We start from the raw sequence: 18,244 nt of genomic DNA on the forward strand, positions 1-18,244 counted from the left end.
AAATTAAATGCAATAAAAGAAGTATACTATAAAATATATAAATAATAAAAAAAAAAAAGCAAATGATAATACCACCACATCAATGATTCTGTCATACTTCTCAAAATTATAAATTAGAAAAATTTACGCTGACATTCAAATATGAATTACTGCATATTGCTGTATGCATAAATATAAATAGCGCTGTTTAATAGTTCAATAATTCAAAATAAGGGTTAAATGTGTATATATAAAAATACTTGCAGTCCATATATTCTTAAAACGTTTACGTTATTACGTCTTTATATAAATACATTTAATATACAAGCATCATTTATTTTTCTTAATTATTTTTAAGTATTTATACATTCTAAATATATGCATATGCAAACAAAAACTTTATTTTGGATGGGATTAATCGTCCGACAGCAATAAAAATGGAAACTGCTCGTGAGATATAAAAATCAAAAATCTGTAATTAAATATTTACAAGCAATGCATTGCTTGCAAAAAAAAAGAAGTAAAATATATGGCTACTTTTAAACGTATTATAAATACAGAAGGCAATCGCCCAGCTGATCTTTGACATCTCCGCTTCAGGCTTTAATGAGCTCTTTGAGAGAGCTTTATCTCCTGCGCTTTTCACAACTGCACTGCCCGTTTCCATGGTGACCAGCTCATGCACAACGCTTCTTTGTGCTAAGTGATGAGAATAAATCCCAAATCAGCAACTCGGCCTCATAAGTTTTCGGACGACATGCTTATTATTAGAGATGATAACCAAACTAACAAAGCACGAGAAAAAGGCCCAAAAATGCATTGCAATCGTCGTTAAATGCAAAATATGGAAACAGGGGAGTGGTTTGCTTAGAGATGCGCCAAGAAACTTCGTAAGCAGGTGATTTATATTCGACAGAATGAAAACGAGAGAGATTATATAGAATATTTCAAAATGAAATAATAAAAGCATCGAATGTTAAATAGGCGGAAAATACAATGACCAGGAAAAACACTAAAAAAAGCAAAGACGCTTGACTAAAAATAAATAAATAACAAAACAAAAGCAAGTCAAATTATCAACCAATATATAAAATAAATAAAACAACAAAATATGTATTAGAGGCATGCAGATACAGACACTGAATCTATCACTAGAGCATATTTAAGTGTGATTAAACTATATCAAAATATGCACAGATGTAACATTAAACTGTATGCGCTCAACCACACAGTGGCACTATAGGGTAAGAGATTCTTGACCAATGGAAATCAATGGCTTGGAAATTATATTTTTACCCCCGTCACCCCTGGCATTTCTTGCTCAAGGACACGCCAAAATTTAAGAACCGAGATATTTTTAGGCAGAACCGAGGCGGTGCGATTCATTTCTGTGAATGCGGTCTTCCTCTGAGATTCATGACACTAATTTAACGTCAGCCGAAATGTATCTAGATCTCGTAAATCATACGTGGTATTTTCGCCTGCCGTAAACATTTTTCAGAGATCACAGCTAAGATGGGTTAAAAACCAATCCGTGCGCCAGATTAACATTTACTATCGCTGGTTAGATACCTGGAGGTCACGACCTCAGGCTAATGTCCCCGATGAAGAGATCGCGACCAGATCAATGTCTCATTTTAACAATCTCTTTACAAATGACGGAGAGAATAGCAAGAGGGCATCGATTTTTTCGTCTTCTTCTTCACGGAGAAATTCATTCCGATGTAACGGGTCGTTGGAGAGACGCACGGAGCGCCGCCCGTGACGGGGATGTTTGCGGGAGAGCCGTCCAAACCAAAAGTTTTTGTTGATTAAAATCTGATCGGGATTTGGCGCGGGGCGGCAGAGACTCAGCGCTTTGGTTTGCAGAGCTCAGCAAAACGAATCCAGCGGATTATTCCCAAATAATAGCGTGCGGGCTCAAATTTTCAGCTTTAACCCGTGATGCTCCTCGTGAAGAAACCTGAATACCAAATTAAAAATAAACAAGCTGAATAAAATCGAAATGTTTCCAAATTTTAAATAGTAAATATATAGTTTCATTCTAAAGCTGTGTGAATATAAAATGCACAAATCTAAAAAAAGTTGAGCTTTTGTAAAAACTGCGCTTTTGCTTAACAGCACAAAATATTTCCTGGGACGAAGAAATATTCTTTATTCTTTCCATCCTTTTCCAATCCCGTATCATTTTTGACCACGGCAGTTACCAAAATCGATCCCGTGACTGTTTTGCACTAACAGAGCAAATGCCAAGAAAACTGCATTTAAAAAAAATAAAAATTAAAACGTTAGGTGCATTGCTTCCTTCACCTTGAATAAATCACAGTTTATGAATATAGATGTATCTGTGCGATCTTCAACTAAAAGCGATGTATGATTGCAGTTTTGTTTAATAATGCATAAAAAAATACACGAGAAGCAAAGCACATTTTATATTACTATGGAATAGCTGTGACTCCGGCCTTAACAGATGCGCGATTAATAAACATAAAGGGGTTAAATTAGCCGTGTGGGTTTAAGATGAAGCGTTTATCATTCGCGTCGCTGATGCAAACCGACGTACTCATAGCCTAAAAATAAAAAAATCAATGAAATATCACATTAAATGCTTCGTCCGCATTACAGTGTTTGCGCATTAAAAACAAGAAGTGTACCTGCTGAGAGGTTTGAATGGTTTCCTCCACAGATGCAGGCGTTAAAACGATTACCTGTAGTGTGTTTTGGGCCAAATCCAATTATGATTTAGTGGTTTTAACCAGAAATGACCGGCACAGGGAGCATTACAGTTCCCAAACATTGGTGTATTTCTTCAACGGTGACTTGCTTTGTACAGCACTGCAGTAAAAAAACACATTTTACAATTACTAGACACGCAATCTTTTAGTAAAGCCAATGCGTCTCTCGATTTGAACCACATTTCAACGACACCGTCGAAGAAACTACGAATAAGCGATAAGCTAACATTTTCTCAATAACAGCTACGCTAACGTTTAGATGAACAGGCTAAATGGGAAAGACGGTTTAACTTTGAAACCAGCATACGGATTAAAACGAGGCGGCCATGTTTAGCGTTTACCGCGCATGCTAGCTAGCCGCGACGCACCCGTGCTAATCATGTAGGCTAGTTCAACAGACTAAACTCGTGACGCTCTCTTAATAAAGCCAACTTTTAAACTCAGTAGGTAAGAAGCGTTTCTCCTCGAAACGGAAGCGTGCGTCGAGTTTGGCGACAAACACCTGTGAAGCAACGCTGTGCTTTTAAGCGCCGGTTTACCTTGAATAAAGAGCGATCCGGCGGAGTTCGTCTTTGAACCTCAGATGCGTTTTACTCCAGAGACGGGATTTATAAGGACGAGGCAGACGCCGCGCTTGTCCTTCACGCTTCAACGCAATCAATCTGTCCGTTTATCGCTCTCCCGTCGTATTTCGTCTCATATCGCTCACAGCCCGCTGCCCTCAAACTTTTAACTCGCGGCAAGACTTTCACCTTCTGCTAAAAAAAAAAGCTCGCGATCGTCTCACGAGACGGTCACATTAAGACAGTTCATTACGAGAATCCTAATTCATAATCTGTGACCCTGAGAGAGTTCAAATGAGACGAGTGAGATTGATTCTCATTAACCGACGGTAATAAAGATGAACTGATGCCTTCAGTCATCCGCCACATCAGTCCCTTCATTATAATTGAAATTTATTGAAGAAGCCACTGAGTCACTGTCTTTTGATATCTGCTACATTCAAAGGAAAGGGGAAAACTTTATTTCATTGACTAAAAGTGTTGATGTAACTTTGTCCTTGCAGTTGACATCTCTCATTTATTCTCTTTTGGTTGAACCCAAAAAGCCTAGGATAGCTTGCGTTGTGTTTAAAGCCTGTAGGACTTTCTTGAAAAAAGATCTTTTGTATGTCCAAGCTGTTTGGAACACAATGAAGGTGGAAAATTAATTATGAATATGCAATGAAACATAACCATTTAAACTGATACATTCTAAAAACTATTTAAACTGTTACATTCTAAAAATTCAAACATAATTCTACTATTAAAAAAAAAAATATATATATATATATATATATATATATATATATATATATATATATATATTTTTAATATAGTTATATACTTTTTTGTTAATATTTTAAATTATATTTTAACTTGTGATTTTGCCTTTAATAAAAACTGAACAAATATAGTCTATTTTACTTGTTTCCTTTGCAGTTTCAGGTCAACTAAAACTAAAAAACATTAGAAATGTTTAAAGCTTAATTTAAAACATATTTATTTATTTTATTTTAATATCACGGTTAACTTAATTTAAAAAAAAAAATCCTATTAAAATTTAACGTGGATTATTGTGTGCATGAAAATTGTGAAAAAAATAGTTTAAAAAGAGAATTGTATTATTAAACACACTGTAAAAATGATCTTTCGAATTGTAAATAAAACGCGTGATGTATTACTTGCTGTTTCTTTGTTTCAGTGAAGTATCATTTATTTTTACCAACGCATTTGTAAAAATAGGCTAGTAATATAATAATTATAAAAATTATGTGTGAATCAGTGTTGTTTTTGTGTAATGATATATATATATATATTTGTTTGTTTTTTAATTTTTTTTTTTGCTTGGTCTATTAATTAATCGCATCTAAAATAAAAGCTTTTGTTTATGCTTGTGTACTGTGTATATTTATGCATACATTTAAGAAAAAAATTTTTTTTTTTTTATATATATTTATTTATATCAATTATATTACTCTAAATATATATATTTATATATATAATATATATATATATTTTCAAAATACATAATAAATGTACACAGAACACACACACATATATATATTACGCAAACAAAAACTTTTATTTTGGATGCGATTAATCATGATAATTTTTTGACAGCACAAATTTTCTTGTGTTTTTTGTGTCTTTATTGTACATTTTAATTCAGTAAATTTTTTTTTTTTTTAAAGTAACAGAAATGATTTATGGTTTTAGTTTTAGTTTACTACACCAAAGAAACAAGATAATTGCATTGCTCATTTTATTTGTTTAAAAAAGTTTTCATCTCAAACGCTGAGATAAATAAATACATATTTTAAAAATTTCAAATGCCGCTGCATCGACGCAATGATCCGAGAGCGCTGGTAAGCATTTATCATTTTTATTGTAAAATTGAAAAAAGAAGAAAGACAGAAAAAGCCCCAATAAGCATCATTTATACATATTATGTCAGAAATGATAAACTTAAAGTTCGTACATAAATATATAAATAAACCGATGCAAATGATTAAGTTCTAATAATAAAAATAATCAAATAAATTAATGAGCCAAACAATAAATAGATCACCGTAATTAAACCTTTTACACATTTAATTGTCAAAGCAGCAAGTTCAAGAGGGAAGATAATGGGACAAAACTGGTTCGTTGTTGTTCAGAAAAGAAACGAAAAGGAAGGTTTGCTCCCCTAAAAACTCATCGTACAGACGTTACAGGAACATCTGCTCGTGTCCCACACTTCCCTCCATAGCATTTAAACATAGATTCATTATTTAGCTTACATCTGTTTGTATATTGTGCTAAGAAACCCTAAGATATAACACAATCATCCATAGCGGAGCCGACCCGAGCTGTTTTCTGCCGCCGGTTGCGTCCAGGTCTCTCGTCGGAGCCGACCCCCCCGGACCGTCCGCGACAGAAAACAAAAAAGCGGCGGGTAGCTTTCGCGCGACTCCCCATTGTACCTGAAAGAAGCGTTCTGTGCTATCAACGTCCCCAGCAAATACAGATTTCGTGAGTACCGTCCCTTCGCATTCGTCGCCTCTGGAACATCACACCAGTAGATTGCTCTATAACCATTTTCTTCTGTACAAAAACATTCGGAGTATTGGCTGGAACAAATCATTCCGTCAAAAGAGACGCGGGAAAGGAAAAGCAAACGTGGATGGAAAGCTTGAGGTTTGTATGTTCGGATACCGTATGCAGCGTCGGCTCTAGCAGAGGACTATGGCAGTATATGGGGAGCATGAAGGAAGAGGACATGGCTTAGTTCAGGTAGTAACATCGTATGAATAAAAAACACAGTTTGTAAAACATACTCCCAAAGTAGCCCGAACCCTGAAGAGCGTGTCCAGCGAGTCCAAACGCGGCGCTATGTCTCCATGATATCCTTACTGCATGATAGCACGCTTAAAAACTACAACTAGCGTGACCCCCGCTAGTCGCCTTGAAGCTTTGACCGTTACCCGAGGAGGTACTGGTTGAAAACCGAAAGCAAAAAATGGTGCATTTTTATGTTTTCTATGACTTTTACTACAAAAATGTCTCTCTACGTCTCTAGCAATTAGCATGCACAAAGAGTGATTTAAAGAACTATAGGCAGGGCAAGCTATGAAAGAAGAACTAGTTTTCTCTTTTTTTGGCAATAAATAGAATAAAAATTGAAGTAGAGCATGAGAATTCATGTTTGTACAGCATGTATGTTAGTACGAGCCACAGGTTTCGAAACATCTGCACGGATCAGGGAACGGAATACTGTAGTGTACGCTGTTTAATGCACGCTGCAAACACACACACCGCTTTTTCCGTAAAACGTCAGCCTGCGATTCAGTATATGCAATAGTAAGTTTCAAACACACTGTAAAAATGATCTTTCGGAATTGTAAATAAAACGCGTGATGTATTACTTGCTGTTTCTTTCTCATTTTTGCAGTGAAGTATCATTTATTTTACCAGCGCATTTGTAAAAATAGGCTAGTAATATATATCATTATAAAAATTATGTGTGAATCAGTGTTGTTTTTGTGTAATTGTATATATATATATATATATATATATATATATATATATATATATATATATATATATATATATATATATATATATATATATATATATATATATATATATATATATATATATATATATATATATATATATATATATATATATTTTTTTTTTTTGCTTGGTCTATCAAACAATTAATCCCATCTAAAATAAACGTTTTTGTTTATGCTTGTGTGCTGTGTATATTTATGCACATATAAATACACACACATGCATGTACACAATTCAGAAAAATAGGTTATATTTATATTTGACATATATTTATTTATATCGATTGTATTACTCTAAATACATATATTTTCAAAATATATACTTTATGTGTGCGTACTTATAAATATACATAATAAATGTACACAGAACACACACGCAAGTATATTACGCAAACAAAAACTTTGATTTTGGATGCGATTAATCATGATTAATTATTTGACAGCATTTTGTGCATTTTATTTTAATTCAGTAAATATTTAGGTTTTTTTTTTAAAGTAACAGAAATAATTTATGGTTTTAGTTTAAGTTTTCTACACCAAAGAAACAAAAACACATGGCAAGTAATACATTAAATTACATTTTTTTAAAGCATGCTTCAATAAAATCGTAAAATAGTTAACAATAACCCTATTTGTTATTTACAATTCCAAAAGCATTTTTACAGTGTATAATACTGTAATATTTGAATTCATTACTACGTGTTTGCCAGGGTATTGCTTTGCTTGCAGTGTATTTAACAAATGTGCTAGAGAAAAGAACGGGATGCATACTGCAAAAATAGCATGAGGGGTATGTTAGTGTGCTTTTCCGAACACATCCATGATCTCGCCGGGTCCCGGTTTAGAAAGATCTCACCGCTTAGCAGTTCTGTTTTACAGTATTTAAAAGCAGAATGAATGGAAGATGTGAACGGAATTGTGCCCTTGAATGTTGATTATATAGTGACCTTCCGCGGTGATCGTCTGATCTGAGTTTAATTGAAAAGCTGCTCCCTCCCTGATCACTAATTTGAGTTCAGACAGACAGATGGCAGACGTCCCGCTTGAGCGACAGGAACTGGAATGTTTATGCAATTATTAGTGTGTGTGTGTGTGTGTGTGTGTGTGTGTGTGTGTTTTTGAGGACCCTGCTGGACTCCAAATAGTTTTTATGATCAATTCGGTATTAGGGATGAAATGTTTTTTTTTTTTTTTTTTTCAATTGTATGCATTTATACTTGATATAGTCCATTTTAACAATTTTGCAATTACATTTTACAATTTAGTTTTTTTTGCTACATTTTTTAAGACAATTAAGGACATTTTGTACCGAATTCTCATTAACACAACGAAAAAAAAATCTCATGCTCATTATATAACAAAACTGAAGGTAAGTACTGTATTTATTATTACTAAAATAAAGCAAATAGCAGACAAAACTGCAATAATGATAATGATGACACGTAATAATGGATTTTGCATTACGGTAATGAGAATTTGAAAAATGCGCTTAATATGTCGCTGTGTGTGTGTGTGTGTGTGTGTGACCCTGCTGGACTCCAAATAGTTTGTATGATCAATTCGGTATTAGGGATGAAAAATAATGCATTTTTAAAATTGTATGCATTTATACTTAAAATAGTCCATTTTAAGACCATTACAATTGAGTTTTTTTTTTAAGACAATTAAGGACATTTTGTACCAAATTCTCATTAACACAACAAAATAAAATCTTATGCTCATTATATAACAAAACTGAAGGTAAGACAGAATTTGTTATTAATTTAAAAAATATTACTGTATTTATTATTACTACAATAAAGCAAATAGCAGACACAACTGCAATAGTGTAATGATGACACGTAATAATGGATTTTGCATTACGGTAATGAGAATTTGGAAAATGTGCTTAATATATCACTGTGTGTGTGTGTGTGTGTGTGTGAGTGTGAAATAATCGTTTACAATAATAAATGTATTTATTTATGCTATACATATATATGACACATAAAAAACGTATTTAAATTCATTAATTTCGCAAAAATGTATTTATTGTATCATATACATGTACAGCATAAAATCTTAATTTATTTACAGTTACTGGACCTGTTGAATAGGTGTGCGCCCGTTTCTAAAGCGAGACCCGTCATAACTTATTCGTGTTTTGTTTCGCCTCATCGTTCGCGTCCACCAGCGATCCGCCCATCAGAGCAAATTTCCGCCTTAATATTAAATCGCGCACTTCGTTTGACCCGTAAAGCACTCAAGGTCCACTTTGTCCCCCGAATATCAAGCGAGAGACTGACCGCTTTTCGGCGCCGTCCAGCCGTATCGGCTTGAAGAAAGCGCACTCCTGGACGAGACGCAGCGCTTCTCATGTCCTCGACCGAATGTTACCGGACGCGGCGCGGAGGAAGCGTCTCTTTGTCGGGATCGGAGGACGCAAGCGGTCGGGCGCGGATCGCGGCAGGCTGTGCGCGGGAAAAATCCCGCTCCCAGCGTAACGGCTTTGGTCCGAAAAGTCGGCGGAAATGACATCTTTTAACTTCCGCCACGCGGCGTACTTCTAGCGAGCGAATGCATTCGCACTTTTGCATCTGTGTGCGCCGCCGAGCCGGTGAATGACACCGGAAAGGCATATCCGAAAGCATTCGGCTTTAAAATAAATACGTTATCGTGTTTCGCGGTAGTGATGCGGCCTCGCCGGTCTGTTTCTGTACGTTTTTCACACTATTTTTCATACATCACACCACTCCTGTCCTTCTTCTCGGTCGTTTAGGCCCGTAACCGTGGCCCGGCTCTACATAAGTACTACGTTTACATAGGCATGCACAATACAGTGTAACTATGAGCAATTACGGTTCGTTTAAGTGTAATCACACATGAAATACCTGAATAAAGCATGAATAGAGGAGAACTACCGTCTTCAAAAGCGTCTCTCAAGGCCATTGAAATGTTCAGAGACTGTGTGCTGCGTTTTACGGTTTGATTCGTCTAATGTGAATGTTCTAGAAGGCCCTTCCGGCAAACAGCATATTAGTGTAAGCCACTGAAACGAATTCAAAGCTTTTACTATGGCACGTTTTAGGCTGCTTCTAAACGAAAGGTTTTCCTGAATTCTAGCTCAAAACAGCCCCGCTCTCGCAATGGAAACCTGCAAAACGACTTTCCGTGGCTGGTTTTAACCTCGTTCGGGAGGATTCGGTAAAGATTCGTCAGGCGGCAGTACAGAAGCAGCTGAAGCTACAATGCAGTTAGATATCGTCTTAAACAGCATTAAATACTTAAACGTCATGCGCATTAGCAGTAGGCAAGCTAACTGACAAAATACGATGTGATAAAAACGCACGAACTGACAGTAGAAAAAATTATGATAATGTAAAACGTATTTGTTGTTAAATAAATAAATACATGAAACGATAATAAGAGATGTAGCTTGGTACTTGGTAATCTGACAAAGTCAAAATTTAATAAAACTAAACTAATAAAATAGAATAAAAATAAATAGAGTTGATCGAAATGTATTTATAAATAAGCAATAAAAAGATTTAAAAAAACAATAGATTAAGATATTAATATTATCTTAATATTAATTAAGATAATTAAAAAAATCTTGCAATTTTCTTAGTAATCTGACTAATACAAAAAAAAATAAAGCCAAAGCCAAAAAAAACTAAAATAAAATAATTTGTCAGTGTGTTAATATTTATTGAGGTTAATTCGAATGACATTAAATACAAAACAGATCGTTTGCTATTTTATGAAAAGATAAAATAAAATAAATATATTGAGAGTAAGCGTCGACATAATCGCAGTGCCCTCGGTAAAAAAAAAAAAAAAATCTACAAAATAATAAAAAAAAAGATAGTTCAATAAAGCACAGAAAATTTTGATGCAGACTTTATGAAATCCTCGATCCTCAACGTTAAAAACAGCCACTGGGAGTTTGGGTGGTGCACGTTTCCCTGTGAATCTGTGCAGCTCAAAAACGAGAGCTGTTTTGGCAAAATATCCGCATGTGCGCTGGCTGTGGCCGTTTGTTTACAGCGTGATGCATGGATTAAACGATACGCGATGAATCGAATGCCCTGTTCTCCACCCGGCAGCTTTCTGAAACGAGACGTGGCGATGAGCGGCGATTCAGAACGTGCCCAAATCAATATCAACACACTTCATAGTCTATAACAAGAGCCTAAAATACCCCACTAAAGATAAATCTATCGACATCCTTTTGCGCCCATAACCTGGAAACTAGTTTTTCGCCAAAGGTTTTTTTTTCAATAAAACACACCCGAGTCCCGTAAACCTACACTATACACCCTGAATTAATTGTGTCTAACTCTTAATTGGCATATTATATGAAGTAGCATGTATGTAGCGTAAGATAATCGTTCGGTGGTAATATTGTACACGGTTACGTTACCGACAGAGATGAAAAAGATTTGGTCCTCTGGTCCCTACGGGTGAGAGAAAGAGAGTTCGTTATACTGCGTCAGTGGCATATACACATTTTTATCGTTAAACCCTCATTGTTCCACGCGATTGAAAGCTACGGCCGTCTTTTGATATGTGCATGGATCCGCCTTTTGCCTTGTTTTTTTTTTTAGCCAACTCTAGCGGCCATGCACGGTTCTTCCAAAGTGTTCGGTGTGTAGCGTTTTCCAAAAGAGAAAAAAGTCGTCGGTTCGTTTTGTCTTCGTCGCTGTCGTCCCCCCCGCCTTTCATCGCCGTCCAGACACGCGCTTTCGTTAAATGCGATATGCTTCACGGGAACTCCCTTATGCGCTTGTTTCTCCGCTTTGTTTGCTTCTTCGTGTGTTTTTTTGTGTGTGTGTGTGTGTGTGTGTGTGCGTGCGTGCGTGTGTGTCTTTTTTTTTTTTGTTTAGTCTTTTTTTTTTGTCCCGTGTGTTAGTTTTTCAAGAAAAGTTTCCATCCGTCAAAACGTCAAGACTACAACTGTTCAAAACCTGCCAGAGAGAGAGAGAGAGAGAGAGAGAGAGAGAGAGAGAAATGTCAGAGTTTGACTCGGGAGACAGACAGCGGCAGCAGAGGAGGAAAACAGCTCAGCTACGCGCTGACAGCTTGATACCTGCGTGTCAAACCCGGAGCCATCAGGCACAGCCGGAGCCGTGTGAAGCTCAAGCTCGGGCCTGCGCTCTTGACATCGCATTAAACGTGATAGAAGCATCCGGAGAGATGACATGATACAGGTGTGCCGTGGATTGCATCATCTGCTCCGCCGCTTTAAGAAAACATTTGACTGTTTGCCGGGAGAGTTTAGCGGAGAACTTTGCGGCTTTTAAGGAGAGATGACTTCTTTCGGGCGCTCCAAACATGGGACGTAGCGATGCAGACATTTGGATGATGATAATAACTGTTTATTATGTCTCGATGCGGCCCGTTGTAATGGATAAATTGGCTGATATTATAATAATAACAAATTAATTAATTTACTTTAAGTAAAATTTCAACATAACATCAATTCAGATGACTAATAATAATAATTATTGTTATTATTAACAACACCATCCACTAGACAAATAATAATAATAATAATAATAATAAATCAATTATTTTACATTTGACTAATAATTATTAATAATAACCATCATTTCTAATTACTAATAATTGCTAAAGTATATAAAAAGTTTATTATTAACAACAACAACAACAACCATATACTATAAAATAATAATAATAAATCTAAATGTTAACATTTTAAATGCTATTTTGTAATGTTTTTATTTTTTATTAAAATATAAAGTATTATTGTTTTTACCAAAATACTTGTAAAATCATATACTAAAATATTATGTAACAATATGTATTATATTGTATATATTATGTTACAAATATAATAATAATAATTATATTTTTATTCAAAAATACAATTATTAATTACTAATAATTATTATTAATGTATACTATTATTAACAAAATGTATTTTATATAATTCATTTTTTGTTCCATTGTATTTTATTTAAAATATACAATTGTTAATAATTACAATAATTAGCAGTGACTAAATTACTAAAGTGTACGCTTATTATTATTATTATTATGATTGTTATAATTTTATTATTAATTATTTCATATAAATATACTTATTTAAATAATTTTTTCACAATAATATTATTTTTTAATGAAAATATAAATATATTGTTGTCAAAAACACGAATAATCAGACAATAATTTAAAATATGTAATTTATAATAATAATAATAATAATTATTATTATTATTTAACTTCTTTTAATAAAAATAAAATAAAATGATTGTTGTTATATAACATCAATTATGTTACATTTATAGATTATAAAAGCTTATACCTGGCATACAATATTGTGTTGATAAAGAATATGCGGTTTGAAATGGGGAAATTGGGGATAATTGCAGTAAATAAACTAATATTATTACAAAATTGCAAATTGTACCTAACCTCAACGCCATGCTTTCAAAATGATCTCCAAGCAGAACATTAAAAAGTTCACGAATGAACAAAAGCAACTGAAACCGGGCTTAGTTATTAGAGTAAAAACCACAAAATAACCACTATCAACGCCGTCTTGCAAAGCCTAACATATTACGGTGTGATTTGTGTTACAGTCTATGTAGATCATCAATACAGGGATGATATATTCCACACAGATCTCAATTAAATCAGGCATCCTGAGTGAGTCAAGACAGCCGAACACTTTACATAAGGCTGCGGTACATTATGATGGACAGCTCCGGCTTGATTCAAATATTGACTTTCTGATGCGCGCGCCTACCTCTCCTAATGGCTGAGAGTGCACGTATGCATCCCTGGCTGTGGTCAGTACGGACGGCTGGCATCCTTCGGCCGTTTCAGCTGCACTTTCAAGCGTTTCATGCCGATCTGGAAGCCGTTCATGGCCTGGATGGCAGCCTGAGCGCTGGCGGGGTTATCGAAGCTCACAAAGCCTGCAGACGAGAGAAGAAACCCGGCATCTTACAATCCCTGCAGCGCAGCGGCCACAAACGTCCAAGTTGACTCATTTTTAATTCATGCGGAAGGAAATGGACAACAAATCCTCAAGGAAACAAACAGACTGAGAGGACTGAATCGAATTAAAACTAATGGGAGCGAAAGGGAGAGATTTCTGCACAGGGATGGTGTAGTGTGAGGGGAATGAATACAAATATGTGTAATTCCAGACAGCCAAGGCTTCTGGGGTGAGTGAGGAGACCAATAAACCTTCATTAAACTCACTACAGTCTCACACACACACACACGCACACACAAGCGCATCTGGGCTGTGGCACATCACGGGCGGCATGGCACCCTGGGTCCAAAATTAACATTTGGCAAACGCTAAACGCATGTTAAGATTGGCTTTGGCGTGCAAATAAAATGGGTTAATTGCCAATTGGCTGGTAATGTTCTGGGAGCTGAAACCTAACGCATGATTTAAGTGACAATATTAGAATGATAGCGCAACATTAGATGTTTATAAGGGAAGCCGTATCCTTATATTTCTTATTTTTTAGTAGTCAGGACTCTGAGTGCCAACTAAACTATAATATAGTGAACTATATATTTTTATATTGACAGATTTGTGTCGCTGTCACACACACACACACACAAATACAAACAATTATAGTGCTGTATATATATATATATATATATATATATATATATATATATATATATATATATATATATATATACAGTATGTATCTAGATTTAGATGTACTAGATATAAATTAGTACTGTTCAAAAGTTTAGGTCAAGTAAGATGTCTTCTTTTTCACGGTAACACTATGAAATATTAATATAACTGTTTTCTATATCAATGTATTGTAAAATGTAACTTATTGCTGTGATCAAAGCTGAATTTTCAGCATCATTACTCATATTCTTATTACTCTTCAGAGTCGCAGGATGCTTCAGAAATCATTTTAATATGCTGATTTGCTGCTCAATAAGCATTTATTTAAAATAAAAGTATTTTCTTTAGTCTTTGGATCAGTTGGATGCATCTTTGACCACGAACTTTTAAACAATAGTTAGTGTGTGTGTATACATATATACAAATATATATATAAAATAACTGATGCAGACATGCAAGTGTATAGTAGATATAGGATGTGTTTGACAGCAGGGAGGCGTGTCTGACCGAAACATTTGCTCTGATTGGTGGCTCGGTCCATGAACACCTTTGACGAGATGACAGATCCAAACGGAAGAAACATCTGCATTAGCTCGTTATCACCAAACTCCTGCGGCAGGTGATAGATGAACAAGTTGCAGCCCTCGGGACCTGAAAAACAGACACGCACATATTCAGTAAGCCGCGCACGCGCGTGAACGTGTATTTTTAGACTTTACGAAAATCATGGAACATGACGGAACTCCCGAGATTTATTATTTATTTAGTGCAACAGTCAATTGTTATAGAAGCTTGTTCTGCAACATGAAATAAAAAAAAGAAAGAAAAAAGTGGAAAAAGCTAAAATAATCATAATTATGAGGGGGAAAAAAATTGAATTGTGACACGAATTCAGAATTATTTCTAGAGAAGTCTGAGAACTCACCAAAGCCAATTGCGACCTTCACAATTAGAACTTTTTATCCAGTTTTTATCTTGCAAACTTTTTTGATGAATTGTAAAAAGATTGAGGTAAAAAGTCTTATTTAGCATTTGCACAGGCAGAAACTGGCTTCCGTAAAATATATAAATAAAAACTAGGTTTCATTTACATAGTACAAATAATAATATTAGCAGTAGCACTGACGGAGGGTCATACGAGCGCTCTAGTCTTTCATTTTGCATTTTTGTACACCACTTAATACTATTATTTTCCTTATTTAATTTTTTTTTAAGTTAAAATGCAGCGGGCCAATCAGGAAACATCCGACGGTGATGTAATTGAAACTGAAGATTAGCTAGTGCAATCTTCACAGGGAAGCAGTCGAGCCTTTGATACCTTGAAACAGGACTATCTAATCTGAATTTCATTGGCTGGTAACAGCACGGGCGGGCTGTGGGGATGCCCGTCCACCAGAGACTCTGAAAGACAGTGATTGGTGAGAGATATGAAAGCTGTGATTTGTGTCACTCACCTTCCCGCTGCTGCTGCTGCTGTTGCTGGATGATTTGAGCAGGCTGTGGCAGTGTCTGACCTATAGGGGTCAGTGTTGTGGCAGGATATATGGCTGCAGATATATGCATAATCATACATGAGAGAGAGAGAGAGAGAGAGAGAGAGAGAGATACAGATGAGGCAAGAATAAGGACAAGACGAAGGTTGACCTTTATATGCTAATGAAATATGACAGGATCACAGTGCAATGAAATCTGAAAGCACGTTCATCATATATCAAACTGATTTAAAATGACAGATCTCTAGGCATCCGTATGATAGCTGTAATATCCAGAAAATTCAAATACAACCTGAGGTTTCAATCACAGCAAAGTCACCTAGCAGCAGTAACACTCCGTGAGGAAAGTTATTTTCGAAAACATTGACAGCATGCAATGAAAATCTCAAATGAGAAAGAGGCAAATGCGATATCGCTGGATTCTTCTAGACAACGCTGAAATTAAACGGAAATAAATATATGAATTTTACTCGGGGCCTCCTGCTTCTCGGATGTTTCTGTTTTGAAAGAACACATCTCCTCTAGTTTCAGGGGACAACAATGGCCTAAGCTGTGCTCATTTTTCAAAAATATATAGTAAACAACATTTCTGAAATCTCAAATATGTCAATTGTTTCTCCCAGACAAAGATTTGATTGAATGGAAAATGGCAAAAAAAAATTCTCCCCGATAATTCCACGCATACCTCTTCTAGTCTAGTTTCAGCTCTCAACAATGTCTGAAACCGTGCTTTTTTTTGGCAAAGACATTAAATCTGGAACACCTCAGTTGTTTCTCCTAAACAGCGAGATTAAATTGAGAACAAATGAGAGTTTCGCTCAGATGTTACTCTTGAGAAAATGTGTTTAATATATTTGAAATATGGATGTTTTTCTTACAAAACACACATGGATGATGCCTTTATTCACACCCCAGAGCTGATCGGGGCACGTTTTATTATAGATGCATGCGCTTTATTTGACGTCCTGTGGACTGTTCAACAGGAACACTGCTGACTGCAATGATAAAGCTTGGAGTAGCAAGGAAAAGATTCGTCTGAAAGAAGAAAGTCATATACACCGAGGATGCCTCAAGGGTGAGTAAAACTCAGGGGTGAGCTAACCCTTTAAGCTAATTTGTTCTCCATTTAATCTCATTGTCGTCTAGGGGACACCACTGAGGCATTTCAGATATTAAACATCTGAGAATCAAGCAAAAGAGAAATTTAGGGTAAGACTTTATTTCGACAGTCCGCTTTAAACAGTCTACTAACAGTAAGTAACTTTGCGTCGACTAGCAGTCATTAGAAACTGTCTGCTTAATGTCTTCAAATCGGAAACAAGTATATGTCAACTTATTCTACTAACCCTAGCAGTCTACTCTGAGAGTTAGTAAACATGAAGTTGCAAATGAATGAGAATTAGTTAACGTGTAGCAACTAAGTAGCAGAATGTCTAACGTGCACCATCAAAATAAAGTGTAAGCTATTATTTTTCTCTATTTAATCTTAGCATTGTCTAGAAGAAGACTAGAGTTGTCTAGAGTTCTCAAAACTGTGCTCCAATTCAAAATGATTTCACAGCTCTACCCTACTGAGACTCAAAACGCCCCTATGGGTTATGAAAGGTTTGGTTTGGCAGTCTCTAAGAACGGCACGCAAGGTCAAAAAACACTTTCATTTTATTATAATACGCAGATGATTCGCACGATTGATTTTTTCGAACCTCCTCCTTTGCCTGACTGGTCAATTTCATTTAAAGCAGTGCGCCGCTCTGCTTTGTGTACAGCCATTACCAGCAAAACGGCTATTTTTGACGCCCAGAAGCATTTAAAAATGACTCGTTTCAATGATTCAGAGTCCACTCTTTCTTTCGAGAGACAATAACTTTACACACGGTGCACTTTCAGACTGAAAACCTTTCTTTTTTCATTCCCTTTCGCTACACGAAAGCTCATTTTCGGAAAAAATCCATAATGGGGGCGCTAACTGAGATGTGTGCGGTACCTGTGTATTGCTGGACGCCCGTGAAGGCCTGCTGGAGCGTGTCGGCTGCGGTGGGGCTCTGGGTGGAGTACGGCGGCAGGCCGTTGGTGTACACCGCCTCTACCGGATGACCGTTGGCTTGGTGAGGAATTCCGCTGAATCCGTTGACAATGGGAGTCACGATGCTCGGCACGGCGGAGGAGGCCAGATTAGCCGGCGGAGAGCTCAAGCCTGCGGTGAGACAGACATGTCCACACTGAACTTCACAAAGCCCGAATCACTTTTAATTACTGCCGTTTTAATGATATTGTGCTGTTTCAACTCAATTCTCGCATCGATTCTACATCCCGATTGATTCCACGTCAG

The 18,244-nt window shown here is 35.9% G+C and overlaps 1 protein-coding gene across 1 annotated transcript in view; it reads right to left on the reverse strand.

Annotated features, from left to right (window-relative positions):
• Window positions 1-11,619: 11,619 nt before the first annotated feature.
• LOC122335703 (CUGBP Elav-like family member 5) overlaps window positions 11,620-18,244 on the reverse strand; it is a 74,641-nt gene continuing 68,016 nt past the window's right edge. The window contains 5 exon segments of the mRNA XM_043233553.1: window positions 11,620-11,756; window positions 13,562-13,733; window positions 14,930-15,073; window positions 15,877-15,969; window positions 17,900-18,109. Of these exon segments, the coding sequence (XP_043089488.1) occupies window positions 13,606-13,733; window positions 14,930-15,073; window positions 15,877-15,969; window positions 17,900-18,109 (575 nt within the window). The 3' untranslated portion in view covers window positions 11,620-11,756; window positions 13,562-13,605.

This window comes from Puntigrus tetrazona, unplaced genomic scaffold (genome assembly GCF_018831695.1).
Source record: "Puntigrus tetrazona isolate hp1 unplaced genomic scaffold, ASM1883169v1 S000000847, whole genome shotgun sequence".
NCBI lineage: Eukaryota > Metazoa > Chordata > Actinopteri > Cypriniformes > Cyprinidae > Puntigrus > Puntigrus tetrazona.